The sequence below is a fragment of the Thunnus thynnus genome, chromosome 13, assembly GCF_963924715.1.
Source record: "Thunnus thynnus chromosome 13, fThuThy2.1, whole genome shotgun sequence".
Taxonomy (NCBI): domain Eukaryota; kingdom Metazoa; phylum Chordata; class Actinopteri; order Scombriformes; family Scombridae; genus Thunnus; species Thunnus thynnus.
The window spans coordinates 11,307,593-11,322,035 of NC_089529.1; the positions used below are offsets into that span (position 1 = coordinate 11,307,593).

General features: G+C 42.2%; 1 protein-coding gene across 1 annotated transcript; it reads right to left on the bottom strand.

Moving 5' to 3' along the window:
• Positions 1-2,165: 2,165 nt before the first annotated feature.
• LOC137195482 (A disintegrin and metalloproteinase with thrombospondin motifs 15-like) lies at positions 2,166-14,135 on the bottom strand. Its single transcript, XM_067607872.1, has 8 exons — positions 12,754-14,135; positions 8,813-8,945; positions 8,505-8,672; positions 6,515-6,798; positions 6,226-6,403; positions 5,951-6,123; positions 4,807-4,982; positions 2,166-4,674 (listed from the first exon to the last, which is right to left on the bottom strand). Exons 1-8 carry the CDS (start codon positions 13,687-13,689, stop codon positions 3,882-3,884), a joined length of 2,841 nt encoding a protein of 946 aa, XP_067463973.1. The 5' UTR covers positions 13,690-14,135; the 3' UTR covers positions 2,166-3,881.
• Positions 14,136-14,443: the final 308 nt, after the last annotated feature.

Sequence of the window (14,443 nt, forward strand, 5' to 3'; positions counted from 1 at the left end):
TGGTGTGCAGTCCACCCGACTCAGCAATAGCCGCAAGAACAAAAATCTGCTGCTGATCAGACAGAAGACGCCACATACAAAATTCGTCACTGGGCTCCTCACCCTAATTACCTCCAGAAGCTCTCAGCTCTTCACCAGTGTATAATGGTTTTACTAATTAAGGGTAAGTCTTTCCTTGGTAGGGGAACCATAAAAAGGGAGCAAAAGAATTTGTAGTCAGGAATTAGTTGTTTTTTAAACAGGAAATGCAATGATGCACTGGTGGCCAAGCCCTTGCAGCAGTGTTGAGTGAAATGACTTATTGTTTGCAGACATAAAATAAAATGATTGCAAGCAAAGCCTCTGCATATTTGTTTAATTGTAAGGGTTGTTTTGTATGCAGGACCAGTTAGTGTGTCAGTGATTTACTGAAGGACATTATTGTACAAGTATTAAAACATGAGCCTTACTTTTGTAGTTTTGGCTATCATTTCTATCAAATATGGCAATGTTGTACTCACTAAAGTCACTGCCGAGGTCTGTGAACACTGTGACATCACTACAAATGTCTGACTGGGCAAAAAACATGAGCAGTTACATGATCAAATGAGTTGTAAACAAGCCACTAGTTTACCCAGAGTTATTTAAACCAGGAGGTAACACCAAAATGTCTGTGATAATCTTTCATTGCACAGGAAAACTGCACAAACATAATTACAGTAAGGATGGCAAAGATGGACCAGGAAGTCCGTCTGTAAATTATGATGGTTATTTACAAAGGACAGCTTGGTCAATAATTTTACAGTTCACCTTTGTTTTCTCTCTCAAACGAGTTTTTCTAACCTTTTCAGTGTTGTTCATCAACCTCAGCAATTAATAATGTTATTAATAGATAGGAATGACTATTACTATGACTAAAACTACAAAAATAAGGCCCAAATTATATCAAACTAGAACTATCTGAAAAGGACCAATGGCTAGGGTCCAACTTGTAATTTTCAGTCATGTGATAGACTCTCTGTCATTATCTCTCCTTTTCCTCCTACACTGGAGGAGTCATGCTGTAAATCTTCTCTTCCTCTAGGTCAGTATCACTCCGATGAGAGTGTGTATTCTATAAATTGCCCACAGTTTTAGAGATTGAGATCATTAATCCCCATAGTATTAAGTTCAAATATAACATGGGCCTCCTGATGTATGAGATTTATTTTTCCAAACCAAAAGCATTCTTTTTGATAAGGAGTCTGGCACAATTACAGCCATCAAACCAGCAACTAGATATGACTGTAAACCCAGGAATGAGGCAACTAGGGGAATAAATAAATATTTCCACTGGCTCTCCTCCAGGTTTTCTTCTATCTGCTCTTATCCAGGTCAGACTAGTCGGCCTTTTTTGACATATCGCTTCCTTCACAAAAAGTTTAAAAAATGTCTGAAACAAGACCTCCTGTGCTAGACACTGGCCTTTTTCTCAAAGTGCTCAGACATGCATAAGTCATTGTGTCCAAATCGCACAATTCAAAATTTCCACCTTCTCACACACAGCTGCATTCTTGGACTGGTCACAGACACAGAGAGGAAGTCCACATCACTGCACAACCATTGGAAAATATCTGTAGTTGCATGTGTGAAATGTTGACCGTGAAACAAATCCATGGCAAAGTGGAATTTATAGGCTACAGTGAAATGCTACAAGGCATGCTGGCCACCCATCTCCCCTTTGCCCTTACTGTAGCTGCAGATGTGAGAGCTGATAATTAATGTGGATATTTCACAGAGAATAAGCAGAGAACTCAAACATAGTACTGGCACATGTTTATAGTACATACTTGGTTTGATTCCTCTCTTTCTTCTGTTTAATTTTAATGCTGACCCTTGCCATAAGTTTGCTCAGCATGGATTCCGCAAGTTCTCTTCTTCAGTAACCCTCTTGGGGAAAAAGTACGCTTCACTCCAGCTGAAGAAAGACTTCTTTTCTAGGGTAGGTCATGGACCAATGTGGATGTCTTATATTTAGAAAGCTTAGAAATGCTTGATTCTTAAGGATTCTATGCAAAAAAAGAAAAGGGCATCCCTTCATAAATGTGTATGTTAGAAAGACTTTAGTCTCTTAGGTGTCAAATGAAATTAAATGATTGCAATTGACGTCAAATAATTGTAGAACAGAAAAAAATGCAAAGTTTCAGTTATAATTGTTCATTAATGGCTTTATTTTTGGAATAAATATACTGAAATCAAAGACACTTACAAATGCCTGTGTAAAAAAAAAAAAAGGATTTAAAAAGTATTTACATAAATTTTTGCACAGAGCTGAATAAATGTATACATAGTATACGGTACAGCCCATGTAGGTCATTGGTTTCTTTTGCTGTACAAAGTGCAAAAGCTGATTAAAAAATAAAAAATAATAATCCAACTAATGCAGGATCCATCCTGTAGTTGGATGTTGGACTGGACAATGTGGCCCCTTTAAGAAACAAAACAAGAATATAATGGATTACAGGATTTCATTGAGTGTGTAGAAAGAACAGCTTGGCTCAGGCTGTGGGGCCATGAACAAGGAGATCCAGGAAAACACACATTCTGTACAGCATAACAGAGAGCTTGCCAGTTTTTTCTTCTCCTCCGCTTTATTGTTTCATTGATAATAAATTATCTGCTATAACTGTGCCAGACAGGCATGACTTAACAGTCTTCACAACTGGCTGAACACTATGAACTGAGAGGACAATCGTTGTGGTCAAATGATAGAGGAAATGAAGGAAGCAATCAAACATGTTGAACACAGAAAGAGAGAACTGAGCATTGTGTGTGTGTGTGTGATATCAGGTTAAACCCATACCTCAGATGAGCAGTGGAGTGTTGGATGCAGCCTGATGAAATCATTGTGAGCTAGCGACCACACCAGCTGACAAGGAGCAAACTGCTGCTCTTTGTTTCCTGCCCTGATTTGCTTAGTTAGATCTGTTACGAAAGCCACTGGTGTGACTTCAGATTCTAGTTTAAACTGTTTCCATGACTGGTGCTGAGTGAGGTCTGCAGAAGATCAGTGTCTGCAGTGCAGGTGATTTTTCCTAGTACCATGAAGATGAGAAAGGCTGGCTGCATCATTATTATTTATTTCCCATTTTAGTTGTAAAGATGTTCAAAATGACAGTGGTTGTTACTATCTCCAGTGAAATCTCCCCAATGTTGTATCAACCTTGATTTGCAACAACTATAAACCAACAAATTCAAAAATATATCTTTGGATTTGATTCAAAAAATGCATCAGAGGCCAACTAGTATCTTAAAACTAGGCTACATCTGTATAACAACACAAATAATTTCATTTCTGAATCTATTCCAAGGCTTTAAAAGTCAGAGATGGTCAACAAAGCGTACTATTCTTCATTGGGTTGTCTTTTTCTCTATAATGTGTTGTGTAGCAGACAGGCGTTACATTTTAGTCCAATATATAGAAAGTTGTCAATCCTGTCTTATTTCCTTTTTGAAAAATTGAAGGACAGCAGCCTTCACTGATCTATTTGCAAGACCAAACTAAAACTTAACCTGCTTAACTAAAACCTGTACAGTTCAATTATTATGACACAAAATGGGTTCCAGACTCATAAGGTAAACCCGATTGATCGCTTGTTTTGCCATCAGAGTTTGACCTGGATAATGTCTTTTGAAGTCAGAGTAATAGCAGGGGAAAAATATCTTCCAGCATTCATCCTGCGGCTTTCACTCTCCTTCTTTTATTCTTGTTGTTCTTCCAAGCAAGTGTCCCATGATGCAGGAGGAAAAATCTGCACCTGACAGACATGGTGTTTGAGTGATGCTTGCAGGAGGATTCAGTTCAGTCCATTTAAAACATGACAAAGATTTGTAGTTTATTTAGTTTGTTTAGCTTCTAGTCACTAGCAAGGCCTTAGGTTACAGAAGTCCAGCTCCTGTGGTTTGCGTAAGCCAGTGCAGTGGTCCCTCGGGAGCAGATGCCCAGTTTGGGTTTTGCATTGCAGCGGTCGTCTCTTGAAGCCCTTCCCACAGGTTCTGGAGCAATGCGACCACTGCCCAATATGCCACTCTGGACATGGGTCTCCACAAGCCCTGGTGGCCGGCGGTCTTTGTGAAGAATCACAGTCCAACCCTGGCTTCCCGTCTGCTCTCAAACACTGCACCATCCTCCTCTGGATCCCACTGCCGCAAGTTACCGAACACTGGTCCCAGTTCGTGGATATCCATTTCCCAAGAACAGGATCCTCCTTGCTGTAAGACTTCTTCAGGGTGTCACCTCCCTTCTCCTTGACACTATCCTCAGCCAGAACACTGTTGTGGGAGTTTATGCGATCCTCCTTCTTCAGAGTCTTGTCCTCCTTGGTCTGACGGGCGTGGTAGAAGGAGTAACGGATGCGAGGAGGCGTCATCTTTCCCGCACACAGCACCTCCACAGTGAGGACTTCTCCCAAGGGCTTCACAGCCTGCAAGGTCTCGGAGAGGCCGGCTGTGCCACTATAGCGCAGCAGGCTGCCCTTTACAGCGATGTCCCTCTCCCCAGCCGACACAATGTAGTTCCCATTGAGCAGGTAATGACCCTCACTGTTCTTCACGGCCAAATAGTTGTCATCACTCCTCATTCCCTTGTAGCCTCGCTGACGGATGTCTATGTTGGCTGCGCCCACTGGCAACATGACCACAAAGTTGTAGCCGTGCCTGCATGCCAAAACATATTACAATCAATGAGATCTCATAATGGTGGAATTGATAATGCTATCATGTTGGTGTATGGGAGGAAAAAAGGAAGATGTAAGCAATATTTTCTATGATGATGTGGATTTTACTCACACAGGCTTTGTAAATAGTCCTGACACCTTCTTGCAGCCCTTGTTATCACCGCCGCAGATTCCACACTTATCAAACTTCTTGTTGGAGCCAATTTTTCCATCACAGCCAGCCTTAATACATTTCCCTTGTACACACACACCTGTGGAGTCCGGGGAGCATGGAGTGCCATCTACGACCTGGAGAGGACAAACACTTTAAGGTCAGCCAAGTAAAAAGTCAAAGGAAGCAAACATACTCTGATTTAAAACTTTATTCCAGGTCATTAAGATACTTTTTAGGAAATAATCTGATTGCACATAAATATTAAATTAAGCTATTTCCTGTTATATAGCTGTTTTTACTCAGTTCCTGTAATTATTTTACTACAGTCTACTGGAAACTGTTGTCACGCACCTTCCTTTTCTCTACATTCTCCCTCATAAATGTACCATTAACAGACATTAAAAATAAACAGTAAAGACACAGGTCCCAGGATGATGTAAGACACTATATGTTCTGTAGTGGATATTTGTGCAAGCTTATCACAAACATCACCTTGGTCCTCTCAGCCTCACCTTCAGCTTAACACATGACCAGGAAGGCTGTCAACCAGATCAGCCTCACACTGCGTCTCTGTATGTGGCTGATAAGTTTGCGAAATGTGGTTGTGAGCACACTGATGTTTTTCCATCCTACATTGAATCATAGCTAAAAGCTGAGAGTTATTCAACCATTTCCACTCAATAATCCAGCTCAAGCTTTAAACTAAACTAAACGCACAGTTTACTGTAAATTTATTTTATGGTTCAGTGTTTAAAATATCCAGCTGCTCTATGATTCAGAGCTACGTGTCCCCTGAGTGCTCTTATCTACCCCTCCTCAGCCAGTATGATGGAGTGAAGTGTGAACTCTCTCTCACTGCTGCTCAAGCTCACTCCACACCCTGCTATCTGAAAAAGATAAACTCTCCTCTCCTTCATTCCTTCCTTCAGTCTGTTCGCTTAGACCAAAGGCAGCTGGCTGACATACGTATATTCACATGAAATCACTGTTATCTTGGCCGCATATCTCAAATTCTGAAATATCTAACCTTAGTGTTTTCAGATTTTTGTGTAATCGTCTTTACACTGGTTTATTGGAACACATTTGAGGTGTAGCTGTTTACCTTGGGTGCCAGGACGTAGAAGTAGCCCGTGCCATTCGCCCTGCAGATGAGTTTACACCTGTCATCTGTGCTCACTCCAGAGTACTTTGGTACCCACACCACCGAGGGGGCAATACGGTTACTGTTGAAACTGAGGCCGCTGCTCTCACACTGCTCTTCACGATAAGTCTTACCTGCGCAGAGAGGAGGGAGGGGGTGCAGAGGGTGAGAGGTGGGAATGCTTCAGGGGGAAAAGTGTCATTGGACATAGTTATCTGTTTTTGAGAAACTCTTACCTGTGTCAGGGCAGCGGTTCAGGTTGCAGGAGCGGTATTTGACCCGAACCCCTTGGCAGTATTTACCCCCATTTGACGGAACTGGGTTGTTACACTCCCTTTTAGACAGCTGGACGCCGCCTCCACACGTGCGTGAGCAGGAACCGAATGGGCCCCACTTGCCCCAGCGGCCGTCCACCTGGAAATACACAAACCAGCAGCATATTGCAAAAGGTATAACAACAAAGACCTACCTTAATCACATCCCAGTTAAGGTGTATGTTGATATCAGTCCGTGTGTGACTCTTACCTTCACATTTTGCACCTGTTTGTCAGTGCAGACCCCTCGGTCACAGACCCGTCCATCCCCGCAGTGGGTGCCATCTGCCCATGGGAAGTGCCGGGTCATACACACCAGATGGCCGTTGGACTTTCCAGTGCACCATAGACGACCGCATGGCGGCTGCAGGAAGGGACAGGGCTTGGAGCCTTCACCGAAAGCGAGCTCACACTGACGTTCAAGCATGTAGGACGCTCCCGGCAGCACATCAGGGAGGACCAACGGTTTTGGAGGCTGGTCGAGCAAACACTCCCCTAGAAGAGGAAGATTAGGTAAACAACACACTGAAGCAATAACCTCTGTTATCTCTGCTTTTAGGACCAGCTGAGAGCACTTATATCCATTTATTAAAGCTGATGCTTTAAACATTTCACCGAAATATTTTCCTTTTTCCTCCTTGAAAACAGGGCTTCAGAAAGTGCAGCTTGATGCAGTGTATACCACATACCACACACAGACATATGCACACAAGCATGAGCGCCCCCCATCCCCATCACATCCCCCTAAAAACCTCTCATGTTGATCCCACCCTTGTTGCAAGACTTGCAGGGATAAAGTTATATGAGAATAATCTCTAACTCTTAGATTTGAGCTTAAAATATTGCTTTAAACTCTCCACCAAGATGACATCCAGCTAGCAAACAGTGCCACCGTCGAAGGCATCAACTCCATTTACAATAAATGACACAGAAACTTTTCCAGGAACAGGCTAATGACAGGAAGAGTTTGACGAGCAGGTGCTTGGAAACATGAAAGATCAACGTCATTGGATGAGACGGGTTCCAAGAGGAGGTTTTTATCACTCTAAGACAAACACAATTTCTCACCCTTATGGGGAATTTACACATCCAAAAGAAGGGGGGAAAAACTGGGTTCCCTTACTTTGAACTGTTTATTATGCCATTTGTGTTGTGGTGAATTCACAAGAGATAATGAGGGAGTGAACGAATGAGCTGTAACTGGTGGCAAATTTGTTTCCTCCCATTTCACCGCAAATTTGGCAGAAGAAACACACTGATTAAATAATATGCTGCATAAGCAAGTCATTCTAGACTGAATAAGCTGAACCTCACCTCTTCCTTCCTATTCTCTCTCTCCAAAGAGTGATCATTCAAAACAATAGCTGGCATTGTGAGGAGAAATGAACAGGTTATGAATAATTTTGGGTGCAGCACGGCATGAAAACTGCCTCAAACATGTGGCAACATGTTTTTTTTTTCCTCTCCGCTGCTTTTTGAAGTCTAGATTTATGGCAGACAGCAAGGAGAAACCAAGTTACAACACTGTTACATAGAAATCACACCCTGTGAAGTCAAAATGTTCTACTGTATCTTGCTCCCAACCAGTTTATGTTGTTTTGTTCTCAGACCATCACTAAATAGAAGAAGCAAAAAAGTTGGTCTATTTGAAGTAAACCTGCAAGGGAAATGCTAGGCAGATACACCTCACTGTCCAAACCACTGTGGTGACTCTCCCCAGAACAAACCCTCTAATTTGGGACAAATGTGAGGGAGTTTTAAAATAAAACTTTAGCGTTGCTCCGGGGCCAAGTCCTGTGGTCTGTCATACTTGGCAGACAATCTGCATTCAACCAAATGAATTTCTTTTTGGCTTTTTGCTTGGCTTTTCTATGAGCATGGTACTATAGGAGGTTAGGCGGATGTCACATTTGAAGCATAGATGAACGCTGAAATTCAATCATGCTCTTACTGGCATTTACCTCAAATGATTGTAGTCATATTGGAAATTGAGAGGCTGTTAACCGAGAAGACTTGAGTGAAAACCAGAAAATGTCAAAAGAAGAGTCTGTGATCAACGCCTAACCAATACGAGCAGTGGGCCGCCTCATGGTCACTTAATAACAGCTTGTGTCTGTCTTAACTTTGGCTTCACACTTCTTCAAACACACTATGAGCCTGTTTGCAGTCAAACACAGGGGTCAAGGGACACAGAAACTCACCATGCCCACTATCCAGAAATTCAGTGATGATGGCAGCACTGCAGGGGGACCAGGGGCTGGTACGGTTGATCTGAATGAGCGTGGGAGACATCATGTGGTTATCCTGCAGTTTCCCAAACACGTCCTCACAGGCCCTCACATTGTCGTGCGGCATATTGAACACATGTCCTGTCGAGAGGGAAGGAGATGTCAGGTGTCTTTCACGAATGCACGTTTATCTGTGAATGTTCATACTGTATGCGCTCAGGGACTATGGGAATCATCTAATGTGTATTGAATGGTGGATGGTGCTGGCAAGGCCCACTTACCAAGCTCATGAGCTGTGGTGAAGGCTGAAGGCAGGCCATCGTCTTCGATTACAGAGCAGCTCCTCTTGGGGTCACACATGGTGCCAACGTCAGCCATACCGAGAGTGTCACAGGTGGAGGCTCCACACAAGTCCTGCACAACAACAAAAAACATGCATTAGTGCATCTAAGCTGGTCGGAGCTAAAGATGAAGCCAGCGGAACGTGGAACTTGAAGAATAATTCCAGTTTATAAATCCGACGGGGGAAAAAACAGGTTGTAAACAAACCAAAGGTTTCCCCAGATTAAACCACTTTAGTTGGAGGTAAAAACTAAAAGTAAGTGCTCCAGAAATGTTGATAATTATTACTCATTGCACGAGAAAACTGTGTGCACAGCCATGGTGAGTACGGTAGGTCAAAATTGAACCAGGAAGTCAATCTGTAAACTGTGATGGATGTTTACAACATAAAGTTGGATAATAATTTTACTGTTGGGTTTTGTTTTCTCTACCGAAAATGTTTAACTAACCTAAGGGTTTGTTTGAAACTTGTTCAATCGTCTAACTTCTTGTGTTTCTTGCTCTGACTTCTTTTAAGTGAAGTCACCATGTTCCCAGACCCCAGCAATAAACTTGGTGAGTAGAATGTTATTATTACTAAACTATGAAAATAAGACCAAAGTTGCAATAAACTGGAATGATCCTTTAAGTTGTCTTGTTGTTATTACAGTAAGATTTGTTTTCCAGAGATTGGGAAAAGATTCAATAGTGTTAAGCAAGGCTTTCCACCACCCAGTCTTTATGTGTTGTTCGTGGGCAACAGTGTTTAGAGCACACCTTCTTCTATGAGGTAATGTAACTGTCCCCAATCATAACATTTCCATGCCAGAGCAGAGTTTCCAAATGACCTATTTCTCCACCGCACAGTTTTAAACCCCAATCTTAGTGAGTATCCATTTGGAGCAGTTGACTGAGCCTCCTAATCACGGGACAACTTCTGCAGTAACCACCGCAGAGAAACGCCCATCTGCCCGGTCCCTAAACAGCACTGTCTCTACATACCCAGTAACACAGAAAAACACTGCTGGTCAGCTATAACAGATAAAGCACAGCACTGGTTTAATCCCACAATCCTCTGCTGCAGTGAATGTACACATAAAACACGGTGCCAAGTGAAGACCTTGAGCACTGTGACAAATCATTCCTAGAATGAACCACAAAACCACAATTGTTGGCCAGTGCAAATCTAGACCAGATGTGCTCATGTGTGCAGGCGACATCTCAAAGTTTGGGCCATTTATGAGCAAAAACTAAAAACTGCGAGATGAACAGGGGAGAAGAAACAGCAATGTCAATGAGTTTGTTCTCTGCTATGACCTACTTCCCACATCTGTCATCTATCTTTGCATATTGCAATTTAAAGACAATATGCATGTTATCTCAGTAAAGAAATATTTCCATTTCACTTTGTGTAGAGATTTACAGTCCTTTAACTCTCGTGGCCTATATCAGTTTGTGTTTTGATTGCAATATTAAGTATCATGTTGCTCAGAGTTTCAGTTACTTTCGAAACTCTCGACTGCAAGGACTGGAAAAATAGGTCTGATACAGCAAGATCACAGACAGAGTTTATGAAATGTGGAAATATTTGGGTGTTCTCTTTTCCTTGTCAACCCATTATCTATCATGTAAGTAAAGTACAACCTCCCCCTCTCCAAGGAGAAATATACATTTGTCAGATTTACAGTAAGATTGAATCTTTTGGAGACTGGCTGTTCACATACAATGAACTTTTTGTGTAACTTAATGAATTGAGGAATCTTACATACTTTACACAGCGATCATGCTGGCTACAGAGTTTAAAGACATGCACGGTTGCCTCTGGACAACACCGAGTTGGTCTTCATAAAACCTACAAATTACACTGTGGGCTGGTAAACAGCAGACAATGGATGCAAAACCACAGTAAACTAAAACAATACCACTGACTAATTTTGAGTCACCATGTCATGAATCGACAGACGATGGACTGTTTTCTGATTTTTTTTTATTTTTTTACCTTTGCTAATATAAAGAGCAGAATGCACTTTTACATGCAATGTCATGACCATGTTAGTCGGACTCTGGTATACACTCGTAAAGTGACAGAATCATTAGTATCTTTACTCATAAATAAAGCTGAGATGTTCATTACAGGCATATGCACTAGCATATATATTACTGTTGTATCTAACTATAAGCTTGGTTTGACAGATGGTGATAAATGAGGTGCTGAAGCTTCTTAAACATTATTTACATTCTTTGTTTGTTTAGTTTAAATTACCATCAGTAGGAAGCTGTTTTTCACACTTAAAGGTTAGATCCACTGACAAGAAATTTTCTTTGTTGGACCACTTCTGGTGCAGTTGAAATACAGTACTTGTAACAGTTTGCTGCTCCAAGTAGCTTAGGTCACTCATTCAGTGTAATATAATGTTAACTCAAACAGTGACGCCTGTATTTCTGCTTTATATAGCAGATTACAGCCACATGACTCACTGTCTATAGGCAGGGTTCAGTTCACTATGAACGGGGTCATGTAGACTGGCCACAGCATTTAAACAGAGAGCTTGTGATCCCAAAACCTGGAAACACCCAAGATTTTTTTATTTGAAATATGGAAAATCTGTGAGGTGCCATGACTTAAACAGGAAGTGCATACTGTATGTGCATAGGAGTCTTACAGCAAAAAAGAAACTCTAATGAGTGAGAGAGGAAGAGTATGACAGAGTGAAGAATGTGTTGTAAAGATGCAGTCGTGCAGGCTGACTGCAGCTGTGGAGAGCTGCCCCTCTGGAGCAGCTTGTTTCAGACTTGGAGTGAGCAGGTGAGGTATAAACATTGGAGGGATGTGACATCTCTAACATGAATGTAGGAACCCCTCCTACATCAACCCCTCCCTCCCTCCATCTCCCCCTTCAGGGGCCTGTTTAATGAGGAGCAGGCAAGGTGGTGGGTAGGGCTGGAAAACCCACAGCTGGAGGAGGAATGGGAACGGCTGAGAGAAATAAGACACTTCCGACCAGCGCATCCCTGAGGGCGCTGACTGTCGTTACATTTGGTAAAGTAACATGTATAACAGGCGCTTGTTTGAGGTATAATACGATCATGTATGGTGTCATGTTAGTGACCTTGGCCAAAGGTAATTTATCACCTTATTAAGTTACCTTTAACTCTTTGAGACTGTAATTGCATCTGCAGTTGACCATTTCACTGAGCAACAGGTAATTCAAATGTTATAGGTTATATGTCATGTATCTGCTGCCGAGTCTTATATATCCAAATTAAATCAAACAGGCCAGACTATACAAGGCAGACAGCTCATCATACATAAGTGGGTTACACATCAATGTGAGCAATGATTTCATCTCTGACCCAGTGTCATCTGCCAAATATTTGGGAGTGCAGAAATCTTAGGTGGGTTCCAAGTCTATAAAATCATCCTCCAAGGATCCATGAAGAGCAATCAAGACTATTTCTCTGTTCCGGCTCAAGTTATTTCCTGTGTGACCCCAGCCTGAGTGTCAAAGCTGTGATGGTGTTGATGGACTGCATATTCACTGAGCGTCTGTTCCCAGAGTTCACCAGAGGTGGAGAGCATGTTTTGAGAGCAAACCAATTAACTGACACAGCAGGAGTGCTTGAGGGGGAGCCCGTCATGTAAAGTCTACAGCATTAACCAGGTTCCCGTTTTAACATATATAAAAATACCTTAGGTACACAGGAAGATGTTAATATTGTTATAATTATAGGCTAATCATCACAGTCGTCACTATTTGGAACATAATGGGATGAAAGATGAAAAAATATTTGCAGAAAGAAAATTAACAGATTTACGCATTTCTGTGCGTAATTGCGCGTTCTACCCATAGCTGCTACCCAAGACCCTGTAGTATCACCTCAAATAAAATAAAAAAATTACCTGTCTGGTGAACAGGATTGCTGTGTCCCAGTAGTCTGCATGCTTGTCGTTGTTTTTGTTCATCTTTTTTTGCCAGGTGCAAAAGTTCCGCAGCGTCATGGCTGCGTTCCCGGACACCTTGGGTCCTTTGTCCGCCTCGGATATAATCACGATCTTAACAACTACGATGCTGATGGAGTTGAGAATACTTGGGTGTTTATAGAGCCTCGCTGCCACTGACATCAGTGTCAAGAGGTAGTGTTTGAGGTCATCTCCATGGAACAGCGCCATGGACTCGTCCGCCACTATGAGCGTCTCCACGTATCTGGGGATTGAAGCGAACCTCTTGGCTCTCCCCATCCTCTTCAGCATCGTTTCGGTCACATTGCTGTAGTCTTTTAGTTGCTTGTATTTCTCCAACGATTGCGCAACTTGGAGACTTATGTCGCTGTCCACTGCGCACCTAGAGGTTGAATTGAGCTTCAGGTTGTTGCTGGTTCTGCGCCGGATGACGTGCGCACTTTCTGCGCTTCTGGTGTCATTTTGCACCGGGCTGATAAAATATTCCCAGCCTTGGTAGCCAAATGCACCTTGTAAACCTTTGCAGAGGCTCAAAGCAGCATAAGAATAGCGGTCACCATTCACGTACCCGGAGTAAAAACACCGGCTCAGGTCAGTGGTCACATCGGTATTGGAGAGCCAGAATGCGTCTTGGTTAGAAATGGAAGGGGCAATGAATTTAGAGTCTTGGTGTAAATCGATCACTAACTCCTGCTGGAAAGCTTGTATTTTTAAGACACATTTTCCATTAAGGATATCCACGTCGTTGTCAGAATCCCCTCTGTCATACTGGTGGTTATCCAGTATAATCGGGAAGCAAAGTTCACTTTCCATGCAGCGAACAACTTTTGACAGTGACACCACAAAGTAGAGGAGAAAAGTTGTTCTGATAAACATGACGAAGTTTGCATCCAGTAAAGAATGCAATGACCAACAGAGAAAACCAAGCGATGTTTTAATCTGCAAGATCAGTAGAAGCGGTGAGAGCCACAGATCAAGATGAAGAGCATAATCCAACGCGCAGGACTTTAAAACAATGCAGGTCGTACAAGTCCACTCAGTGCAAACTCCTCCTGGTCATGACCCATTCCCATGCTCCACCTGTGTGTGCTGAGTCGACTGCTGCCTTCTGTGGACTTTATGCATTTTCGTCATGTGTAAAAATATGGAAACTCTACCTCTCGTTTGGAGGGGGCAGTCTTTGGAGACGCTCATTGGATGCGCGTCTCAGCTCAAGACTTTGTCTGCGGCCACTTAAAAATTTTGCAAACAGCAGGCCCATCATCATGTCCCGACACACTGTGATGAATTATTAAATCGTCCACTTCCAGAGCTTCGTGAGCTGCATGACTCCACATAATCGGCATAACTCCCAAGAAGTCATCACGACGGTGACAATTTTGGCCACATTGTGGAGAATACTTTTTTAAAATACTAAAAAAATGCTTTTAATCTCACATAAAGAGCAGCACTCTAGAGCAGTATAAATAGGCTATGTCCTCCCTCTCTAATCATAGTATATTTCTAAGAATGAATGATGCTTTAATTTCCAGACATTGGATTAACTGGAACATCAGTGGGTCGATGAATATTACAGAGATATTAAAATAAGGTGATCATGACACAAGTCACTGTAATAAGATATCTCTCA

Bases quoted from the DNA above. Each gene is read 5' to 3' on its own strand.
- LOC137195482 (XM_067607872.1), bottom strand. From the start codon at position 13,689: ATGTTTATCAGAACAACTTTTCTCCTCTACTTTGTGGTGTCACTGTCA. The intron at 6,404-6,514 runs GTAAGAGTCACA...GTGTATTTCCAG, and splicing joins AACAGGTGCAAAATGTGAAG to GTGGACGGCCGCTGGGGCAA. The intron at 4,983-5,950 runs GTAAACAGCTAC...TGTCCTCTCCAG, and splicing joins TCTACGTCCTGGCACCCAAG to GTCGTAGATGGCACTCCATG.